At 50.2% G+C, this 21,931-nt stretch overlaps 1 protein-coding gene across 2 annotated transcripts; it reads left to right on the top strand.

Annotated features, from left to right (window-relative positions):
• The first annotated feature begins 6,794 nt into the window (after positions 1-6,794).
• On the top strand, positions 6,795-17,068 carry CDCA4 (cell division cycle associated 4). Of its 2 annotated transcripts, XM_063089188.1 has the most exons (3): positions 6,795-6,882; positions 12,752-12,863; positions 14,975-17,068. In XM_063089188.1, exons 2-3 carry the CDS (start codon positions 12,855-12,857, stop codon positions 15,689-15,691), a joined length of 726 nt encoding a protein of 241 aa, XP_062945258.1. In that variant the 5' UTR covers positions 6,795-6,882; positions 12,752-12,854; the 3' UTR covers positions 15,692-17,068. The 2 variants fall into 2 exon arrangements, with proteins under 2 accessions (XP_062945258.1, XP_062945259.1); XM_063089189.1 differs by lacking the exon at positions 12,752-12,863.
• Positions 17,069-21,931: the final 4,863 nt, after the last annotated feature.

Genomic DNA, 21,931 nt, shown 5'->3' with positions numbered 1-21,931 from the left:
TGTAAGGTGGGGACAGGGAGACAGAACAATAGAAAAACAACTGAATAAAATAAAAAAATAGAAAAATAATAACAATGTTATTTAACATTGGGTTACTTTTGTGTAAGGATTAAAACAGAGAGAAGTTCATTAACATGATTTTGAAGATCTAAACTGGCCTGTTTGGGAAATTAGCTGTCATCTCTCTCTTCAGATTTCTCAGAAGCTCAGACCACAACTTAGTTTGGGTTAGGTGATGTGGAACTATTATCATGGGTGACTCCATTTCAATTTTTAGTCTGGTCTGTGGGAATTTAGTCCAAAACAATGGCCTCCTATAATTTTTATTTAACAATCGTACAGAGTACAGACAGGGAACCCTTCCACGACTCTGCTACCTAAGTGTTACTGAACCCAAGTCTGGCAGCCTGCCCCAAACAAACACAAACAACTGAAAATTCAAACTGTTGGGCCGGCTGGTTAGAGTGCAGCTTTGTAATCCCAAGGCCACAGGTTCAGATCCCTATACTGGCCAGCCACCAAAGGGGAAAAAAAGTCAAATTGTTGGTGGAATAGGGAGTCAGTTTTTATTTGGGACCTGTAAAGGGGCCAGGTGCAACTTTTCGCCAAGGATCCTCTGGCTTCGGTTCTCATCCTTAAGGTTATCTCAGGGTCCTGCTGGATTTTGATTTGCTTCAGGGTGGGATCGGCACAGCTCTACTGATGTTTTCCTTGGTTTCTCAGGGTCTGGATAGTGTGTGTCTCATGGCAAGCCTGCAGTTCCAGGCTGGCTGGAAAACAACTTTACATTTAAGTAAATAATGTCATCTTGTCCCATAACCAAGGCTCAAAATATCAAGTAACCACGGGAAAAAGGGAATTCAGAGAAATGCATGCTACGAAAAAAGCCATGTCTTTTAAATTTGCCTATAGTCCAGGTGGTTTTAGGTTCCAACCCAGCTTCAGTCTTGCTCTCCAACATAAGTAGATAAGTATATGGCATCTGATTCAGTCTTGTCTCATTGTAAAAAAGAAAAAAAAATCACCAAAACAAATCACACATTTGGATGCTTAAAAATAATGTTTTATTAGAGTGTGGTGTCGCAACACCAAGGTCAAGGGTTTGGACCTCCAGACCAGCCAGCCACCAAAAAATTTTAAAAGTTTTAGGTGTTTAAATAAAGTTAACTTGTCAAAGCACTATTCTAAGCCCGACCACATATAAAGAATTAGTTAGTAAAATGAGATTGGTGAGGTCAATCTTGCCTAGTTTATTTGGCAGCAAATCCATCTCCTGCCCTTGCTGGAACATGAGGACTGGGGAGGCTTTGGGGGGTGGGGGGGAAATCGTGGCCGTGTGGTTTGGTCATGGGGCTGAGGTCCAGGGAGGCGAGGCCAGAGCATTTTCTCATTGGCTCTCTGGGCAGGGCCATCTGCGGGCTTCCCTCTGCGTATGGGCCTCAGGTTCCCACCCCACCCCATCCCAATAGCGAGCCCAGGGCCAGAGAAGTGGACTCCCCCAAGCCGTGGGCTGAGAAGCCCGTGTCGGTCCCAGGCCGAGCCCAGGAGTTGGCTGGGAGTCAGGTGGGTGGCAGAGGTGGTGGCTGGGACTGCAGCACCAGCCTCCTGCCCTGACTCTGAACCAGCACAGGCACGCTAGGCTACTCCCTGGGGAACTGCTCAGCCATGAGTTTGAGAATCTGAGGGCACGTTTTTCTTTATTAAAGATAAGACTGAGGGCTGGCCGGTTAGCTTGGTTGGTTGGAGCGCGGTGTTATAACACCAAGGTCAAGGGTTCGGAATCCTGTACCCGCCAGCTGCCAAAAAAACAAAAAACAAAACAAAACGGTGAGAGATTTGACTAGGTAATATATGCACATGGGAAGTAATTCCAAAGGAACGAGAAGACAGACGGTGTGATTCCTCCAGCCTGGCCTGAGCCCCTGCAGCCAGGCACCACCCAGTGAGCCTCTGTGGACCCTGCCTAAGATACCCGAATGAACTTATTTATTGGAATAAAAATACAGAATGCTCCAGAAGGGAACACGCAGAACAATGATGTGACGCCGCCACTCATATCAGGACAGCGGTAGCCACTACACATCTGAATGGCAGCGCTGTGCATCCCTCTTCCTGGTCCGAGCCTTACGCCTCAGTCTTTCTCAAGTCTGGCCTCTCCCCCATGCAGTGCACTTGAGAGGCCCGTCCCTCTCACCGTGTGCAGCAATGCTTTGTTCACTCTTGCCGACAGTGTGCCATTGTGGAAAGTACCCCACCTTGTATATCCAGTCTCCTGTTGATGGACATTTGGGTCGTTTTCAGTTTGGGCTATCAAAGGACAAAATTCCAACAAATTTAAAGATATCATTTGTCTTTATTGTGATTCTAGATAGAATACAGCAACACTTCATTCCATAAAATAGAACAGGTGTTCTAATGAGGTGAGCAGAGGAGATAACTTTTATAGACAGAAAAGGCCAAAGAAAGCAGAAACAAGGAACAAGAAGAGGATTGGTCATTTCAAAGTCACTGTTGCATGAGCAGGACCTCACGGGCTCTAGAATTTTTTTTTTTTTAAAGATGACCAGTAAGGGGATCTTAACCCCTGACTTAGTGTTGTCAGCACCACGCTCTCCCAAGTGAGCTAACTGGCCACCCCTATATAGGGACCCGAACCTGTGGCCTTGGTGTTATCAGCACCACACTTTCCCAAGTGAGCCACGGGCCAGCCCCAGAGATTTTAAAAAAATATTTTTGTTTTGGCAGTTGGCCATTGTGGGGATCCAAACCCTTGAACTTGCTGTTATAACAGGGCTCTAGAAGATTTTAAAAGACAGTTTTTTTCTTAGCATGCATTTCTCTGAGTTCCCTCTTTTCCCATGGTTATTTGATATTTTGAAACTTGGTTATGAGGAAGAATGACATTATGTAATATAAGTGTAAATTGTAACGCAAATTGTAAACTGTTTTCCAGCCAGCCTGGAGTTGCAAACTTCCCACAGGACACACACTGTCCAGACCCTGGGAAACCAGAGAAGGCATCAATTAAGCTGTGCTGATTTCACTCCGGAGCGGGACCCTAAGACAACAGCAAGGATGAAAAAAGCAGCAGCCCTGGCGAGGATTTGCACCTGGCCCCTTACATGTGCCCCTCCTCCTGCTTTTCATTTCCCACGTTTCATCCCCTCAGCCCCCTCTTTAAAACCCCTCAGTAAACCTGAGTCTCTGAGATGGCTTTGGCCTGTCCATTCTCCCTCAGGTGTACCAGAGAGGCGGGTTAGCCTAGCGTCTGTCCTCAGGTCACCGGGACTCCTGAACAAAGCTGACTCCCATTTTCATCAACACGTGACTTCTGGGTTTATTTTTGTTTGGGGGCAGGCAGCCGGACTTGTATTCAATAGAAAAATAACTGATTATTTAACATCAGGTTAGTTCAGGCTATCCTTTTTTTTTTTTTTGGTAAGGATTAAAGCAGAGGGAACTTCATTATGCCTATTAAAGATTGAAACTGGCCTGTTTGGGAAATTGGCTGTTAATCTCTTTCTCCTGACTTATGGGAAGGTCAGACCACAACCTAAGTGACATGGAACTTAGGAGGGGTGACTAATTCTGATTTTTAGTCTGGTCTTCTGGGGCCTAGTGCTCAGTCAAAGAGAGTGTCCTCCTATAACTTCTATTTTTCAGGGCTATTTATGAATAGCCCTGCTATATACATTCTTGTACAATTCTTTTTGTGAACACTTGCAGACACTTCTGTTGGGCACATCCTCAGGAGCAGAACTGCTGGGTCACAGGACGTGTGTGTGAGTAGCTCTAGGGAATCAGCCACAGTTCTCCACAGAGATAGCCCCAGCTTGCAGATTTCCTGTTCTTCTTTAAGATTGTCTTGGCTCTTCGTATTTCCATGAGTTTTAGTATCAGCTTCTCAGTTTCCACAAAAACAAGTTGGGACTTTGATTGGTATTGCAAGGAATCTGAGGATAAATTTGGAGATCATTGATACCTTTATAATAGTGAGTCTTGAAATCCACGGACCAGGTATATTCTTTATTCCTTCATTTACTTCAATAGTCATTAAATTCTCTCAGAAGTTTTTTTTTTCTTTTTAAAGATGACTGGTAATGGGATCTTAACCCTTGACTTGGTGTTGTCAGCACAACGCTCTCCCAAGTGAGCCATGGGCTGGCCCTCTCTGCAGGGTTTTGTAGTTTTCTGTGTAGACATGTTGCATATTCGTTGCTAGATTTATCTCTAGATGCCGATGTTTCTGGTGCTTTCTTTGCAAGTGATATCATTTAAAAATTTTTAAACTTTATAACGGTTACTTGTATATAGAAATATAATTGACTTTCCTGTATTGACTGTATCTGATGATCATATTTAATACTTTATTAATTTGAACAGTTTATCTGGACAGTCTTTTGGATTTTCTACATTCAAAATCTTACCTTCTGGTATTAGTGATGATTTTAGTTCCTTTCAAATCCTTACACCTCTTACTTCTCCCGCCTTCTTGCACTAGCTAGGCCCTCCAGCATAACGGTGGGCAGCGTGGTGGAAGCCGTATTCACAGGAGAACACCTCAAGTTTTCATTATTTCACAATTCATTGTAAGATTTCCTGTAGGCTTTTTGTAAATACGCTATTCAGATCAAGGAGGTTCCCTTGTTGTGTAGTAAATAATTTAACCTTGCATAGAGAGCAGTCTGGTTTTTGCCCTCAGGTCCTGGGAAGTGGTCTCTAAATCCTTGGAATGTCCATCCTGATACAAGTGTCTCCATGCCTGAGGGTCTAGAGCCACACCAGATGGTTAAATGGTGTGCTTCAGGGTGGGGGACTTGGGTCATGCTCTATCAGTTTGACCTCCGGAGGAGGAAACAGATCAGTCATGTGGGCAGTCTACCAAGCCTGCAGAACAGAGCCCCAGCAAAAACTCTGGACTCAAAGCTTGGGTGAGCCTTCCTGATGGAGACTCTATGAATATTGGCACACACTGCCGCCACGAAGAGTGCTCCACTGGGCAGGGACAACTGGAAGGTCAGTGCGTGGACCTCTCCTGCACTCTGCCCCATATGCCTCTTCCCTCGGCTGACTCGATCTGTGTCCTTTCATGGTGATAAACCACAACCATGAGTGCAACAGCTTTTAGTGAGAACTGAGAGTACTTCTAGTGGATTTTCAAATCTGAAGGTGGTATTGGTGACACCCCAACTTACAATGGTGTCAGAAGTGAAGGTAGTCCTGTGCACTATTTCTAATTTTGCACTTGTATATTTACTCTAAGTATTTTTCTGATGAAGGGTGTTGAATTTTATCGGATGCTTTTTCTACACCTACTGAGGTTTTCATACCTTTTTCCCTTCTTCATTCTGTTAATATGAATTATGTCGGTTGATTTTGGAATGTTAAATCAACCTCGCATTCCTGGAGTGAACCCAAGCTGGGTGTGATGAATTATCTTTTTCATAGATCACTGGATCTGATTTGCTAATATTGTTTGAAATTTTAAAGTATGGTCATGAGCGAGAACAGCCTGTAAGTTTTCTTTCTTGTCATGTTCTTTTCAAGTTTTAGTGTTAAGGTTATGTTAGCCCTGCAGAACAAGTTGGGAAGAGTTCCTTATTTTCTGGAAGACTTTGTGTAAGATTGATGCTGTTTCTTCCTTCCAAATCTTCTCTATAGATTCTAGTTCTTTGTCATCAATCTTTCTGAGTACACAGATTACTGTTTTTTAAAAATCTAACTCAGGGCCTATGTCCCAGCTGGTCCCTCTGCCCAGAACTCCATTCCTCCCTTCCTTTGGGTGTCTTCCCAGACGCCCCCTGACCCTGGAGTCCTAGGCGACCCGCGGCCCCGTCTCCCGCTCAGCCTTCTCTGACAGCGTTAGCTCCTGGGCTGGGTCATTGGCATCTGCTTATCTCCTCCACGATCTCTGCCCTGTTCACATTAAACAGAATGTCTGCGCTCCTACTTGGCTCTCGGCTGCAGCTCCGGCCTGCTGAGCATACAGTAGGCGCTCGAAAATGTTACTTGAATTAACGGTTTCAGGAATTTGTATCCTATTTAAGATCATTTCCACTAAGAAAAAAAATTTCCAAATCTGCCCTGCTTTCTTCTGTCACAGTTTCGTTTCTTACACGTGAACCTGAGAAGCCCCTGCAGTTAGCCCGGTCCCGGGACAGGCCGGAGAGACCGCCAGGGGGTCATGGGCGCCCGCGTCCGCGACCTCTGCTCTCGTTCCTTCATCGCCTTCCTCCCGAGCCTCCCTCTCATTCCGAATACGCCTCCCCGCCACCTCCTGATCCTCTCCTTCAGCACGCGTGGCCAAGCCCACCGCACCGCTCCCGCGCAGCCCTGGCGGGCCCCTGCGCAGGCGCGCTCCGGGGCGGGGCGGGGCCGAGCGCGCGGAGTCCTGGGAGTCGGCGGGGCGGGTCCGAGCGCGCGGAGTCCTGGGAGTCGGCGGGGCGGGGCCGGGCGCGCGGAGTCCTGGGAGTCCGTGGGGCGGGGCCGGGCGCGCGGCGTCCAGGCAGTCAGTGGGGCGGGGCCGGACGCGCGGAGTCCAGGGAGTCTGCGGGGCGGGGCCGGATGCGCGGAGTCCAGGCAGTCCGTGGGGCGGGGCCGGACGCGCGGAGTCCAGGAAGTCGGAGGGGCGGGGCCGGACGCGCGGAGTCCTGGGAGTCCGTGGGGCGGGGTCGGGCGCGCGAGCCCCAACGGCCGCGGCCGCCTACGCGCGGGAACACGCGCGGGCCGAAGCTCCTCCCCGCGCAGTTTGAACCGGAGGCCCTGCCCCGCGGGCGCTGATTGGCGGGCGCCGGGCCTCCCTTTGTGGGCGCCTAGCGAGGGGCCTCCTTTGGTGGCGCGGGGCGCGGGACGCGTGAGGCGGCGGCGGGCCTCGCGGCGCAGGTGAGCGGCCCGCGCGGGGGCTCGGGGCTGGCGGCGGCCTTCGTGCCGCGGTGGCGGGTGCGTCTGCCTCGGGGGTCCGGGCCCCCGCGCCGTGGAGTCCCCGCTGTGCCGCCGCGCTCCCGGCCCTCCGCGCGCGGTGCCCATTCGGTGCGGCCGCGTCCACCCAGCCGAGAGCCGGCGTCTCCGAGAGGGACCCGGAGCGCGCCTCTCGGCCCCGGCGCGGCGGCCTGGCAGGACTCGGCGCCGCCCGCCCGGGGCTCCCCGCGGGGGGAGGGCGGCGCCGCCGGGCCTCGTGGCCCAGTGGGGGCGCCGGGCGGGGACCCCGGAGGGCGCGCCCACGCGAGCTCCTTTCTTTGTGTCCAAGCTCGGTGGCTCGGGAGGAGGCTCAGCAGGTCGTGGGGTTTCCGTCCCCCGGCCGCGGCCCCCAGCCTCTCAGCGCGTCAGGGAGCAGAGGACCACCACCGTGGGCGTCCCGGCCGCCTGGGCCGACGGATGCTGCCCGGGGAGGAGGACCCCAGGCCTGGGCGGCCGAGGGGCCGTCTTCCCGGGCCCCTGGGCCTGCTGCGGCACCGGGCAGGGGTGGGACACGCTTGCGGAAGTCAGGACGAGCCGAAGTCCGCGTTTTCAAAAGCTCTTGTCCTCAAGATAGGGTCACCGGGACACTAGTCTCTTGACAGTTGGCTGGGCGATGCCGTGGGCCGCAGAGGGTTCCCTGGCGCTCTGCCCTGGCGGCCCTTGCGCGGGACGCACGAGGCTGTGGGACTCGGTTACCCGTTTTCAGGGTGAGCCCCCGGGGAAAGTGCTCGGTCGCCAAGTCAATTTAACATCTATGCACTTCCACATACAACTGCTCTGTGCTTTCAAGTGTCACCATGTTTCATAATTAGAGAGGGAATTCAGGATAAAAAGTCAGTTGCGACCTTTTCGTGGGAGAGCAGCAGGTTTGATGGAGAGAGGGCCAGGAAGTTTCCCACAACTTGCCATTGGAGCACGTTCCTAGGCAAAAGTTTGTCATTCTAAGTGACAAGAGCACTTGAAACTAACATTTTAGTAATTGTTTATGAAGAAAGTCTCAGACAGTAGTGGAATGATGAACTCCCACAGATCTGTCGCTCTGAGTCCACGGGTCTCACGATCGCTGTACTGGCTCCATCATTAAAGTATTTGATAGAAAGTAAAATTGTTAATGTTGGTTTGCTTTAAAACCCCAAGACTCACGAGAGGACTTGGCAGTCAGTGGCTACGAGGCCAGCCGGGATGGTGCCCTACCACCCCAGCCTTACTGATCAGAATCTGGGGCTCTACATTTGCAGCCAGCCTGTGGGATTGCCAGGCCACTGAGGTGTGAGAACTGAGGTGGTAAAAGTGATTGGAGGTGAGCATGATGGATGCGGATGTCCCTGAGCTGTAGGTCGCCTTTACCCTGGGTGTGGGTGAGCGGTCACAGTCACTCCAGCCTGTCTCTCGTACACGAGTTGCTCCATCCCTAGTATGTGCTGGCTGCTCCATGATTTCAATTCCCATCATGCAATCAGGCTTAGCTTGTCAGCTCCCCAGTCCTTCCGGCCCTCTTCACTGTTATGTCTGGTCTGAGCTGACTGAGGAGTAACCCCTGAGGGCCTTGGCTATCCAGTGGACACCCTGAGAAGTTGGTGGGATTTTAGGCATTTAACTACATGCGTGGAAAGATCTTCAGAACTTAGCAGGGAGCCAGGCTTTGCAGTTACCACAGCCCCAGAGACATGGGCTTTCTGTCATCCCCATATTAGAAAGGGTTAAGCAGTTTCAAGCTGAAGTCACAGGGGCTGGGCTGAGCCTGTGGTGCACTCCCGAGTGCTGCGCTGGGAGCGCAGCAACGCTCCCACCGCGGGTTCGGATCCTATATAGGAATGGCTGGTGCACTCACTGGCTGAGTACTGGTCACGAAAAAGACAACAACAAAAAAAGTGTCACAGGGGCTGCTCATGTCACAGGAGCTGCCGATGTCACAGGAGCTGTCCCCAGATCAGCCTAGGAAGGTCTGTTCCTCACCTCTGCTCTTTGCATCTCTTGGGGCCAGTCAGAACGATACTCCATGCTGATTTTGACCCAGACACACGTAACTGGGTAGGATAATCCTCACAGACCACCTTCTTGGCCCATCCTTTTCCCCTTCACTTCTGAACTCGGGCTCTGAGTGACAGCACTTCAGGGTCACGTGATTGTAAAAACTGCCTGTGAAGTTTACTCTTTACTATAGATTTGTAGTAGTAAATATGTCAGCACTTCTTTAATATTGGGTATAACAAGATTAACAATTGCTTAGGATTTGGAGCATTGGAAAGGAATGACTTAAAGTAGCTCTGGACATGTATGTTGTCACAGCACAGAGAACGGTATCCAGAGCACTTAGTGAGATGCAGGAGAGGCTACGTCTAGAGTGGTTTTAGATTTTTAAGTAATGTGGAAGCCTCCCCACACCCATCACCTTATTTACTTATTTATTTTTCTTTATAGTCAAGCTATAATTTAATATAGTGAAAGGAACAGATATAGTACAGGTCAGTGAATTTGGATACATGTGTGTGCTTGTGTAACCTGGGCACCTGTGTAGATGGGGTACGTTCCTCGAGCTGCAGCCATTCTGTTCTTTTACGACTGAGATTAGCTTTGCCTGTTCTGAAGTTTCATTCAGATCAGTAGAGTCACACGGTACATATTTTTTGTGTCTCGCTTCTTTTAGTCAGTGTAATATTTTGAGATTCATCTATGTTGTTGCATATATCATTAGGTTTTTTTGTTGCTGTGTTATAGTCCTTTGTCAGAATATACCACAGTTTATCCATTCAACTTGTTTATCTTAAATCCTAGAAGAAATTACATCTGAGGGGGGAGGAAGCAAGGCTAGTGGTAGAGTGTCTGGTCCCAGCAGAAGAATGATGTGGAACGTGATAGGAGGGAGCTGCTCTGGGTACAGTATTCCCACGTCAGGAGGGAGTGCAGTGGAGAGGGTGGCCCGAAAGGAGTATTTAACTGTGGAACCCAGGTAACTGGAGTCTACAGGCAAATGTGCAAAAAATTAATGCAGAAGAAATTGGTGGAGGATTCAGCCTTCCTAGAAAGCAGCTCGGTAATGTTTATCAAGTGCCTTAAACATGTTTGTACCCTTTGCCATAGTAATAACTCTAAGGAATCGAGGCTAAGGAAACCAAGTGCTGGAAATATCAAAGAACCCAAAGTTAGAAACCAGTATTATTTGTGATTGGGAAAATCGTAAATAGTATGGATGTTGCGGATAACAGTTAAATACAAGGTAGCATGTTTATACATTGTAATAAACATACAGCTATGAGAAATGATTGTAAACTTTTTATTTAACATGGAAGATATGATTAGGAAAAAAAGCAGAACTTGTGGTGTACTCATACAGAGAAGAAAGTGCTTAGGGAAGTGGCTGGGAAGGAGGAGTCACATGATGGCTGTTTTCTCTGAGTGGTGAGGATCCTGCTGGCATTGTGTTTTGTACTTTTTGATACTCTTGCAGATTGTCCACTGTGCACTGTGGAAATCACCCGACCCACCAGTGAGAGCACCAGTGAGAGGCTGCTTGCTCCGAGCTTGCTGCAGTGAGGGAGTCAGCCGTGCCATTTGTGTTTGGCAGAGGCTGGAGGCAGACTGGGAGGGGGAGCTTTGGGTGGAAAAAGGGCAGGCTCTGGGATGCCCTCTGATGGAGGCTGCTGCCTAACCAGAAGTGGCCTCCTGTGTGATTGCTTAGGGCGTGTCTTTGGTTTTCTCTGGTTGGTCCTAAGTTGGAAGTGGTGACAAAAACTGGAGAGGGTGTCAGTTGTTAATCATGTCCTGGCCATTGGGGCTGATTGTTGCAGGAGTTAATGTTTGGCTGCCTAAGTTGTTTCTGGGGATAGCAGGCTGGCTTCCTGGCTGGTCACCGTAGCTCTGGGATTGGTTTCCTGGGCTGACTGGTGCACATGTGGATCAGAGTTCTCTTTCATATGTGGTCCAGCTGCTGTTTGTTTGTTGTTCAGTCTCTCAGAGCAAATGTGGTGACCTCTGGGCTTTCTTTTTCTGGCAGAGCTGTGTTCCCAGGGCTGCCCTTGGGGCTGACTGTGGCCTGTCATTTCATCCAGCCTCTTAAGTTCGCTGAAAGGAGGCTTCTAGAGCCCATTTCCAGTTTTCAGAGAGGGTGTGAGGGTCTCTCCCTGTGCTTACCCCCACTCATGGACTCATGACCTGGAATTTCTAAGGACTCTTCTAGGAAAGGGAAGTAGGGGCCCAGAGGGTGTTAAGTGCTTGCTGGAAGTTCTTGAACTGTCTCCAGTGAGTTGTGGGTTTCTGTGGCCTGCCCATTCTTATTCTTGTTCCTTTTGTGAGCTGCCCCCGCCATCCCCTGGTCTCTTACACTGATGTACTGTAGACCCACCTGACCTGTCTTGCCAGGGGGATTTCCAGGGTCAGCGAGGCCAGCGGGGGAGGGGGACCAGGAGTTCTTTTGACTGTAAACTAGGGCTTAATTCATGTAATTGAAGTAGATTTGGTTTGGGTCCTAAATTAAATCAGTTGTCATGCAGAGTCAGAATTTTAGATTCTGATTGAAAAGAGATACCAAAAACCAGTAAGGTAAAGTGACTTGCCACAGAGGAACCCTTGGGACAAGTGATTGGGCTGAAAAAAAAAAGACCTCTGTACAAGTTAAATTTGCAGCCCAGATGAAACATTTGACTACTTTATTACCAGAAGTAATTAAAATGTTGGTGGTAAACTCTTAGTCATTTAAAAATGGTTGACTAGCCAGTGTATACAAGGTGTGATGATAGGGACGTGGTGGCTCATGAGTCGCACCTGCTTGCTATCTTGGGGGAAGTTAGTCTTGTCAGGAGAATGACCTGTGGCCACTTGTTATCCTTTTAACTTTATTTTGAAGTAATTACAGATCCACAGGAAGTTGCGGAGAAATGTTTGGGAAGATCCTGTGTGCCTTCCCCGCTCCCCAGGGTCGGCATCTGGGGAAGTTGCAGGCAGAGCACACTGGTCGCTTGGTAGAGCCACCACCACAGTCCAGGTGCAGAACCATCCCTCACCCGAGCCCTTTATGGCCGCACCCACCCCTCAGCTGTCGTTGTGAGAACATAACATAAATGGGATCACACAGTACGTGACCTTTTGAGATCAGCTTTTCTCTCTCAGTATAATTCTCTTCAGATTCATCTAGATCGTCTTGTGTGTGTCTGTAGTTCGTCCCTTTCTATCGCTGAGTTGGATTTTGTGGTGTGGATGGGCCAGAGTTTGTTAATCATGCCCTGGTCGAAGGGGATTGTTTCTAGTGTGGGGCTACTGGGAATAAAACTGATATGAACATAATTGTACACGCTTCTGTGTGAATATTGGTTTTCATTCTCTGGGATAAATGCCCAAGAGGTCACTTAATTTCATAAAAATGTAAGTGTTAAATGCATGGTAGGTGAGATCTATGACATTGAAAGGAAATTCAGAGGGAAAGGGGAACTTTTTCACTGTCTATTCAAGGGTAGAGCTGGCAGGAGTGAGCCCTCATAGGGGGTTCCGGGGAGGGGTGCGGCCAGCAGCCAGTTCTCTCACATTGCAGAACTTCTCTTCCTGGGCCATGGGCTTGAGCAGGGATGGCAGGTGCCCCTGTGTACACACCCCAGCTCTCCAGAGGTACCTGGGCTCACTCTGGCTACAAGGATTTTTTGTTTGTTTGTTTTTAAAGAAATCTTCAAGTTGGCATATTTAAAAGATTCTAACCCTGTTTATGAATAACTCAAATGAATTATTTGAAATAAAAATGTTTAGCTACATTACAAATATGAGAAGAGAAAAACTTAATGTTTTATGGTTTAACTTTCTATTCTAGGAAGGGTTGTCCTCAGTGGAATGCTCGTTGTGTGTTGGATGCTGCTGCCCTGAGCCAGCTCCCGAGGTCCTCCCAACTTCCCATGAGGTGGCGCTGACTCAAGATGGCACAGGTCAAAAGCCGGAGCCCTCCCTCTTCTCTGCTCTGCTTTTCAATTCCCCAAAGACCTCTCAGTTTAGAATCAGTTCACAAGAACAGTTTCTGCATGTTTTCACTTCTAAAAGTGCACATGCGGCTGATGGTGGGTCCATCAGGCAACGCACCTGGGCGGGGCCTCCACCCCTGAGCTTTCCTGGGTGTGGGCTGGGTCCTAGGAATCTGCATGTAAGACCTGCGGCACCAGTGCTCTGCGTCACACGCTGGTTACTACCTCCTTGGTTGGCTGTCCACTGCCATATAGCACTGGTGGGGAAACCACCCCTGCAGCATTTTGGTTCCTTTGAAAACAGAAAGGAGTTGGGGGGTGAGAGGGTGGGCTGAGGCCTTGGTCATGCAAGCTTGTGCCCAAGCAGAGCTTTAGGTAGGATTTTAGAATCGTACGTGAGGGGCCATCATAGAGAATGCAGACTGGCAGAGCCTCTGCTCCTTGGGAGAAGTAAACCGGGGAGAGTCCCAAGAGTCAGTGTGAGCCTGAGGCAGGCTGGGCCAGCTGCAGCAGCATGGTTGTGGGGCGTCCAGGGAATGGGCTCTGCCAGGGTCTTTGTGTCCCTTCTGAGAGTACTGAGGCAGAGAGGACAGCTCCTGTGAGCTGGCACAGGAGCATGCGTAGGCCATCCCTGCTCCTGTGTGGTTGTGGTGATGCAGCTTTTCAGGGGCTCTTTGTGGTGAATACAAATATGTGGGTTAGTAAAAGCATCAGGTAGGGAAGGAACAGACCCTTCTGATGTGCAGAAGTGACTTTGTCACTAGTCATGGTCCCTGGTAAGTTAGCTTCAGAAAGCGGGTGCTGTCCTGCAGACACCAATGCCTGCCTACGTGGCTGCCCAGCACACACCCTGCCCTGCCCTAGGCCCCTGCTTCTCGCTGCGTTGCATGGCGCACACTCACCTTGATATAGGTCGGGGGTGGTACTCAGCTCCTGACTGGGGCTTGCCAAATCTTGTTACTGGGCATAGGTTTGGCTGTCTGTCCCAAACAAAAAACCCTAGCTTGGCTCACCAAAATCTGTTACCCCAGGGCATTTCGTTCTTGGCTGAGGCTTCCCAAAATCTGTTACTGAACCCAAGTCCGGCTGCCTGCCCCCAAACAAAAATAAACCCAGAAGTCACATGTTGATGAAAATGGGAGTGAGCTTTGTTCAGGAGTCCCTGTGACCTGAGGACAGACGCTAGGCTAACCCACCTCTCTGGCACACCTGAAGGAGGTTGGACAGGCCAAAGCCATCTCAGAGACTCAGGTTTACTGAGGGGTTTTGAAAGAGGGGGCTGAAGGGATGGAACGTGCGAAATGAAAAGCAGGAGGAGGGGCCCGTGAGCTACGAGGGGTCCACACCTGCGTGTCAGGTACGAGGTCTCGCAAAGCTCCGTGTGGTTTCTGCTCCTGTCCTTGCTGTTATCTCAGGATCCCGGTGGAGGGTGGGGTCAGCACAGCTTTACTGACGGTTTCTCAGGATCTGGATAGTGTGCATTTTCTGGCAAGTAGTAGATTCAGGCTGACTGGAAAACATTACATTTGTGTAAATAACGTCATCTTGCCCTGTAACCAACGTTTAAAATGACAAATAACCATGGGAAAAGAGGGAACTCGGAGAAATGCATGCCAAAGAAAAAACTGTGTCCTTTCAAATCTTTGTGCACCCATGCAGTTTTCAGTCCCAACATGGCTTTAGTCCTGCTCGCTCCAACAGTCTCACTCCACCACAAAGCCTCTGCTGTCAGAGGCACAGATGACTAGGTTTTGGTATAGATTCTCAGCCTAGGCATTTAAAGGTGTCTTTCTCTTTAGTTCACTTCTCTTTTTTGATGGAGAAAATTGTGCTGCATACAGTTTAGAGGTCTGTCATTTGTAACAATCGGACTGTGCCTGAATTAGAGACACAAAGGAACGTGGCTGTCCTGAGGGCAGAGTTGTCTTCCACTCGGTCCCTGGCTCCCAAATCTGTGTCTTTGCCGCATGCTGTGCTGTGACCTCGCATCCCTCTGACAGTCAGAGGCTGGACTGTGGGGGCGTTGTTGGATAGAGATTCTGAGATGTGCTAAATGGCATCTTCCTTGGTTTCAACAGGACACGATGTTCGCGCGAGGACTGAAGAGGAAATGTGTTGACCATGAGGAAGATGTGGATGGATCCCTGGCTGGCTTTAAGACGGTCCCCTCCTACAGCCTGCAGCGGCAGTCGCTTCTGGACATGTCCCTGGTAAAGCTCCAGCTCTGCCACATGCTAGTCGAGCCCAATCTCTGCCGTTCAGTGCTCATAGCCAACACGGTCCGGCAGATTCAGGAGGAGATGACCCAGGATGGGATGTGGCGGGCAGTGGCGCCCCAGAGTGTGGCGCGGGCCCCTCTTGACCGCCTGGTCTCCACAGAGCTCCTGTGTCGCTCGGCGAGGGAACAGGAGGGGGAGCATCCTGCTCTTGAGCTGGGCCCAGTGTCTGAACGTCCACTGGTCACCTCAGCACAGGTGCCGAGGAGCCCTCAGAGCAGCGTTTGGGAAACAGACAACCCTCGAGAAAATAGAGGAAGCTTTCAGAAGTCGCTAGATCAGATATTTGAAACACTGGAGAATAAAAACCCCAGTTCCATGGAAGAGCTGTTTTCAGATGTGGACAGTTCCTACTACGATCTGGACACGGTGCTGACAGGAATGATGAGTGGCGCCAAGTCTGGCCATTGTGACACGCTGGAGGGCTTTGCCTCAGCAGCCGCCCCACCCCCCAGCCCCAGCTGCAAGTCCGAGCTAGGTGAGCTGGACCACGTGGTGGAGATCCTGGTGGAGACCTGAGCAGCCTCCTGGCAGGCTGCCCCTCGGCCCTGTGCCCCAGCTGTTCATCAGATGCACTTGTGAGCTTCGTAACATTCGGCGGGCTTGGCCCTGCAAGGAGTGTTCTGGCCCTCTGCAGCCAGGGGCCAGCCTTGTGTGGTTTGTGTATTGGTTCTCAGAATGTCCAGGAACGGCTGGTCATCAGTGGGGTCTGCGGCCTCCAGACCTGTCCCTGTCCCCTTCCCCTCTGAGGAGGGCAGAGCAGAGGCTGGTCAGACGGGAGCTCACCCCTGGGCCAGTCTCGACCCTCTCAGAGCCCGTCCCCTCGTGCCTCATTGTGTCCTGGCTGCAGCCACTGTGGGCTGAGCCGCAAGCTGCATCCAACCTTGTTTAATTCTAGATGCGTGAATTTTTTAAAATTAAGTTTTGTATGTTTTGGGCAGTATTTTGTCTTAAGGTATATTTTTAAAACTTTTTATACTTTATCTCTTTAGATTTTTTCAGCTATTTTCTTAAAAGTATATTTTTTCTATAAACATCCCCTGCTGCTACATTAGCAACTTTTATAGCCTAAACACTTGCAGTCGATGTATTTCTTTTTTTAAAGGTTTAAATAAGGGAGTGTTTTTGCAGTGAGCTTCACTGCACTCGAGTCAGCAGTATGAATGTGTTATGATTTTTTACCTTGAATTTGTGTGTGGCCCTTCCCTATCATTTCCTATGTTACAGTTAGAGCTTCATTAAAATTGAGAACTATTCACAGCCACGACACTTTTTTTTATCATTGGAAGATCCACTGTGCTAGCTGTGTCTTCCTAGACTGAAGTGTAAATTAAGGAGAGTTTTATTTATGCCTATTTATATGTAAATGTCATTGGAGGCAAGGGTCAGATATTAGTCTGTTTGGAAATCATGAGCACCAGTTGATCTTCAGAGATGCGGAGTCTCTCGGTGGTGCCTCCGGCAGCTTGTATTTCTGTAGGGCCCCTCCTGTCAGATTCCCCAGTATAGGACCTGCTGGGGCACCCTGTGCCAGGCACACGCAGGTTTTAAAGGACATGTCTGTGTGCTGTTGGATTGGAAATGCCTCGGCTGGCTCTGTTAAATTGGCGCTGAAACAAAATTTTAAGGTTAAATTTAAATCTAGAATGAAAAATCTGAATCTGTGTACTTCGTGGCCCTCGATCTTGAGGGTCATTGAGGTGCTGCTGTTGGAAGTGAGTGGGCCCCAAGCGCCCCTGTGCCTGCAGAGCCTTGACGTCTGTTCACAGCCAGGCTCCTCCCCACCTACCTGTTTCCTGTTTCGCACATGCATTTTCTCATTGCCCCACCCCTTAGCCAGAAATGTTTCTTGTTTTCTTCTGTGCACATGACCATTCTTGATGTTGGTAATGTAAACCTCACTTTATTAAAAATTATCCAACAAAGAGATGAAAATGTGTTGTTAATTATTCACCATGTCATGACATGATCCTTGAGTGGACCTTTTTCCTAGTTTGGTTCAATCATATTATCTTAACTGTGCTTTGCAGTGGTGGGAAAAGAATTTCGCTTGCGTGCATTAAATAGGCACTGGATTACTTTTATTTTCCCATTCCCAACCACACAGGATTCCAAAGCAGAAGTCCCCTTTACCTTGTTCAGCACCAGCTCCCCTCCTGCAACTGCCCTCTCCTCCAGGTCTTGTAGCTAGGGGCAGGGTTAGGGAGTGTGCCCGCCCCGCTGTGAGGCTGTAGGTAAACAGCTCTCTTCTGAGTCTTGACATCCACTGATGGCTTCTTGTTTTGAGTTTTCTTCAGGAAAACTAATTTGAAGGGTGTGTGTCTTATAGCAATAAATCTAAACCAGCATTTCGTTCCTTTGTAGCATTGCTGTCTTTTAAAAATATCATTTGTTCAGTTTCGGCAGTAGCTCTAGTGTCTTGGCAGCCTTTGAAAGTGTGAAGTATGCAGAGAGAGTGACTTATGAGAGCATGTTGGCTTTAGGATGTTTGATTAGGGGGGCAGACCTGGTACACCTGGTCTGTTTGAGGGCCCGTGCAGATGTGGACGGTCAGCTCAGGTGAAGCATCCTGCACTGTGCAGGTGGCTGTGGGCCATGTTTTTGCCCTGGTGAAGAGCCTGCTAGAACTTAGAAATGTGGCCTCCATCTATTGATGGAGATTGAGAGCCAGTGTAGTCGGTGCCTTATTCCCTGGACTCCTGCATAATTTGTTATATTTGTAAGCCAGAAGACTGCTTGCTTCTGCCATAGTCTACAGTAGCTACACAATTGATTGCTTGTCCAGAAACTTCTTTACAAGTTTGGTACATGTGGTATTTAAAAATATGAAGGTAGAAATTAATTGGAAACAGATTTTCCAAGTGTTTGGTAATGTTTACAAGGAGTCTACTCAGTGGTAAAAGTACAAATTGCGGTCACCTAAAATCTCTGCAGGGCTAACTGGGGCCTGCCCCAGTTAAGCCGTGGCTCCCCTGTGCCCTGGGTGTGGGCATTTCACTTCAGTTGCAGTTTATCACATGACTACCACGTTTATTGTCCTACAAGTATTGAGATGGTGACCCCAAGACCCGAGGAGGACACGTGGGGGCGGCCCTCGTGTGGGCCCAGCGCGTTAGGCGCACAGCTTCGTGGCCCCTCTCATTGGAAGTGTGTGTGGTTTTTAAGTTAGAGATGCATACTTACTTTAAGAAGTGGAACAGTGCGACAGTGGAAATCTGAGTCAGACCTCCAGGTTGCATCACACCTGGAGAGTGTGCTTCCACAGTCCTTCCCACGACGCCTGAGTGTGCCTGCTCAGAACAGGATGGCCCGTGTGACCGTGGTACAGTACAGCCATTGACTCCAGAAGAGTGACATTGATGAGGGGCCTGCGCAGCGCTGTGTGCAGGGTCCCACAGGGCCAAACCCGGGCTGCTTGGGCCCAGACCCCTCCCAGACTGAGTGATTAAAGCCAGACTCCCAACCTCAGACCAATGCCTGGCATTCTTCTAAGTGCCCCATGGCAGCTCACATGCAGCCGCATGGTCTGCTTCAGGAGCTGGTCTGGTGGCCGGTGGTCCCCCTGAGCCCTTGGACCTCAAGGCAAGGAGCCTGGCTTGGGAACCATCTGCCAAGCTCATGGCGAGGCTCTGTCTCCACGTTTAAACTGTAAACACTCTTGTGTTATGTATTGGCATCTGCTTCAAGAGTTATGGGATCTTCCCTTTTCATAAACTGTCATACTTGGTATCAGGTTACTAGGAGTTTCCATCTGCAATAATATGTGGTGTCCTTCTTAGGACTTTGCTGCAGCCCAACTAGGTTATTCTCATGGTGGTGTCATGAGTTGGATCATTGGGTCCACACATAGGAATGTCCCCATTTATCATGCCCTGTGCATGGGTGGCTGTTTGAACAGTCCACAGTGTCCTCAGGGCCTGCTTGTGTGTTTAGTGGACACGGAGCAGCGAGGGGGGCAGGTGCTGTGTGGATGTCTAGGGTTTAAGTGTAACATCCATTTCTCAGAACAATGACGAGCCTTTGCAGTACATTTAGGACTAGTGAGCACTCGTCCACAAGGCTGTAATTGCAGGCCACAGGCCTGGATGGAGGTGTCACCTGTCACTCCAGCAGGTCCCTACTGCAGCTGGGGCACCTCGAGCCTGCCCCTTTGCAGGCAAGCACTTCATCAGGCCCACCCAATTCATTCTGCCCTGCCCGGTGGGAGATAAGCACCTATTTCTCAGGGTCTCCCCCCGCAGTGCCTCCCATACTGGGCTTGAATGGGCTCTGTACTGCCCAGATCTGGTGGCTCTGGCTGGTCAGGCTTTGCAGAGTGGCCAGGAGCAGCTCCATGGATTGTTTCTGAGGTTGTCAGAACCAGCTAACTGGAGGTGCCTGTGGGTGGGGGTAACCCACTAGGTCCACTTCTTGGATAACGATTTGGTCAATGGCCAGAGGAAGACACTTGGACCAGATCTCTAGGTTTTCCTGGAGGGTCCAGGAAGAGCACTAAAAATGAGATGCTCTGAGCAGCCCAGAGGCCATGGCCACTGAGTGTGTGGGATTCTTGGCCCTCAGAGTCTGGGCTTACTGCTACCACTGGGACCTGTGCGTAGGACCTTTGGGGACCCCTCAGCACCCTCATCATTTTTGTAAAAAATGCACCCAAATATGTAAACTGCAAAACTGCTTCCTGCGTTTGGGTCAGCTGAGGCCTTGTGACCTTGGTGCTCCTTCCCCCAGGTTTTTGCAGATAACCAGGATCTGGGGCAGTCCCCTGATCTGCTGCTTACAGGTTGGAAAGCTGCAAGGTGGGTAGTGGCTGGCTGGGTGGGTGTCCACAGGGAGCTAAAGGTCCCAGGGTGCCTGCCAGGTGGAGGCCGAGGGGAGTCAGGTTCCAACAGAAGCTTCAGTGTGACTAAACACATGAGCCTTCTGCCATCTGTCCAATGTCCTCCATCCTGTGCTCACACGCGTACTCCCTGGAGCGGCTGCAGGCCACACGCTGGTGGGCTGGGCTTCTGGTACACTGCCTGGTCATCCCCCAGGTGTTGTCTTACTGCAGGCTGACTCCAGCAAAGCCAGGGCACTCACTGCATTGATGGACACAGGATTTTCACAAAGAGAAAGGGGCTCACTTCCCATGGAGGCCAGGGAAGTGGCTTTCCCTGTGTAGACTAAGACCTGAGCGAGGAGCTGGGGGGCAGCCGGGGGCCTGCCCCGCTGTTGACCCCAGCAATTTGCTGAAGTGGAGCAGAAGCCTGCAGGGCGGGAGCCAAGTGGGGGCATTTCCTGCCCCAGACCTGGATCCTGGCACATGGGAAGCCCACCTCCAGGAGGGTTCTGCTAGGCTGTGGCTGAGAGCGTCAGCAGTGCAGTGACCGTTGTGGACCCAGGCGCCATGCAGGACAAGCCACCCTGTTGAGGGGGGTAGGAGGACAAGGAGCAGGGCCTGAGTCCTCGGTGGCACCCGTGGGCTGCCAAGCACAGAGCCAGGGACCTTCCACCAAACACACCCTCAGGCTGTCTGGGACCCACTGACACCACGGCCAGAAGCTGAGTGAGGCGGGGGGCTGGCTGCGCTGCGCCTGTCTGCCTCAAAGCCATCCCCCAAGGTGACGAAGGCCGTGGGAATGAGCTTGGCCTCAGCTGGTGGCCCTGCTGTGGGGAACTGTCCAGGGCGCAGGGGAGGGTGTGCCTGTGTGCATGTGCACAGTGGTAGGGTCTGGAGTCATGGTTTGGGGTTTTCACTGTCACCTCGGTGCCCAGCCAAGGACCCTTGCTCATCACCCCACGTCACTGTGACCGCAGGGCCCTGTCCCTCCTGTGCACTGACCCCTCGTGTCTCACCCACTTTTTGCTGCTCAGAAGCCATCCGGTGTTTGGCTGCTGAGATCTTGGCCCTTGTGTTTCCTCCTTGTGGACAGAACCCTTGGCCTTGTGCTGGGGGCACTGAGGGTCCCTTGGAGGCCACAGCCCCTGCTGCAGATGTCTGCATGCTTGGGTCGCTCGGCTTCAGCTGTGTGGTCCTGCTGCGTGGCTTTCTGGGAGCCAGAGGAGGACATGGTGTGACTGCGAGGTGCTGGAGGGTGCTCTGCCCACAGAAACGCATTTGTCATCACCGTTTCACATGTGGAGTTGAGGGAGCCCTGGGCCACAGCCTGTTGATTGGTCATCAGCATTGTTTGTTTTTGTGAAAGAATTTTAAAGCACATCCCAGATATTGAGACATTTTGACCCTAAAAACAGGTTGAACTTAAAAGATAAGGACATTTTCTTTTTTTAAATTTTTTAAATTTTTAATTTTTTAAAATTTTATTTATTTATTTATTTATTTGTGACCGGTAAGGGGATCGCAACCCTTGGCTTGGTGTCGCCTGCACCGCGCTCAGCCAGCGAGTGCACCGGCCACCCAGGACATTTTCTTACAAAGCAGCAATACCTTATTGTAGTTAGAAAATTACTAATTGCTCAATATCATGTAACACTTGGTTCATATTCATATGTCTCTGGTCCCCCCTCCCCCAAACTTCCCTTTTACTTTCTTTTTAATTTTTATTTATTTATATCTTTTTGGTGGCTGATCGGTTAAGGGGATATGAACCTCTGACCTTGGTGTTGTTAACACCACACTCTAACCAACCGAGCTACTGGCCAGCCCCTCTAACTCTTACAACTTAGGTACCCCATCAGAGTTCCCAACATGCCCAGTTCCTCAGTGTCCACTTGGTGACAGTTTACAGGGGAAGATGCCCCAGTGGTTACTTCCGGTCAAGG

This window comes from Cynocephalus volans, chromosome 3 (genome assembly GCF_027409185.1).
Source record: "Cynocephalus volans isolate mCynVol1 chromosome 3, mCynVol1.pri, whole genome shotgun sequence".
In the NCBI taxonomy this organism is placed as follows: Eukaryota; Metazoa; Chordata; class Mammalia; order Dermoptera; family Cynocephalidae; genus Cynocephalus; species Cynocephalus volans.
This window is presented reverse-complemented; position numbering and strand designations above follow the sequence as displayed.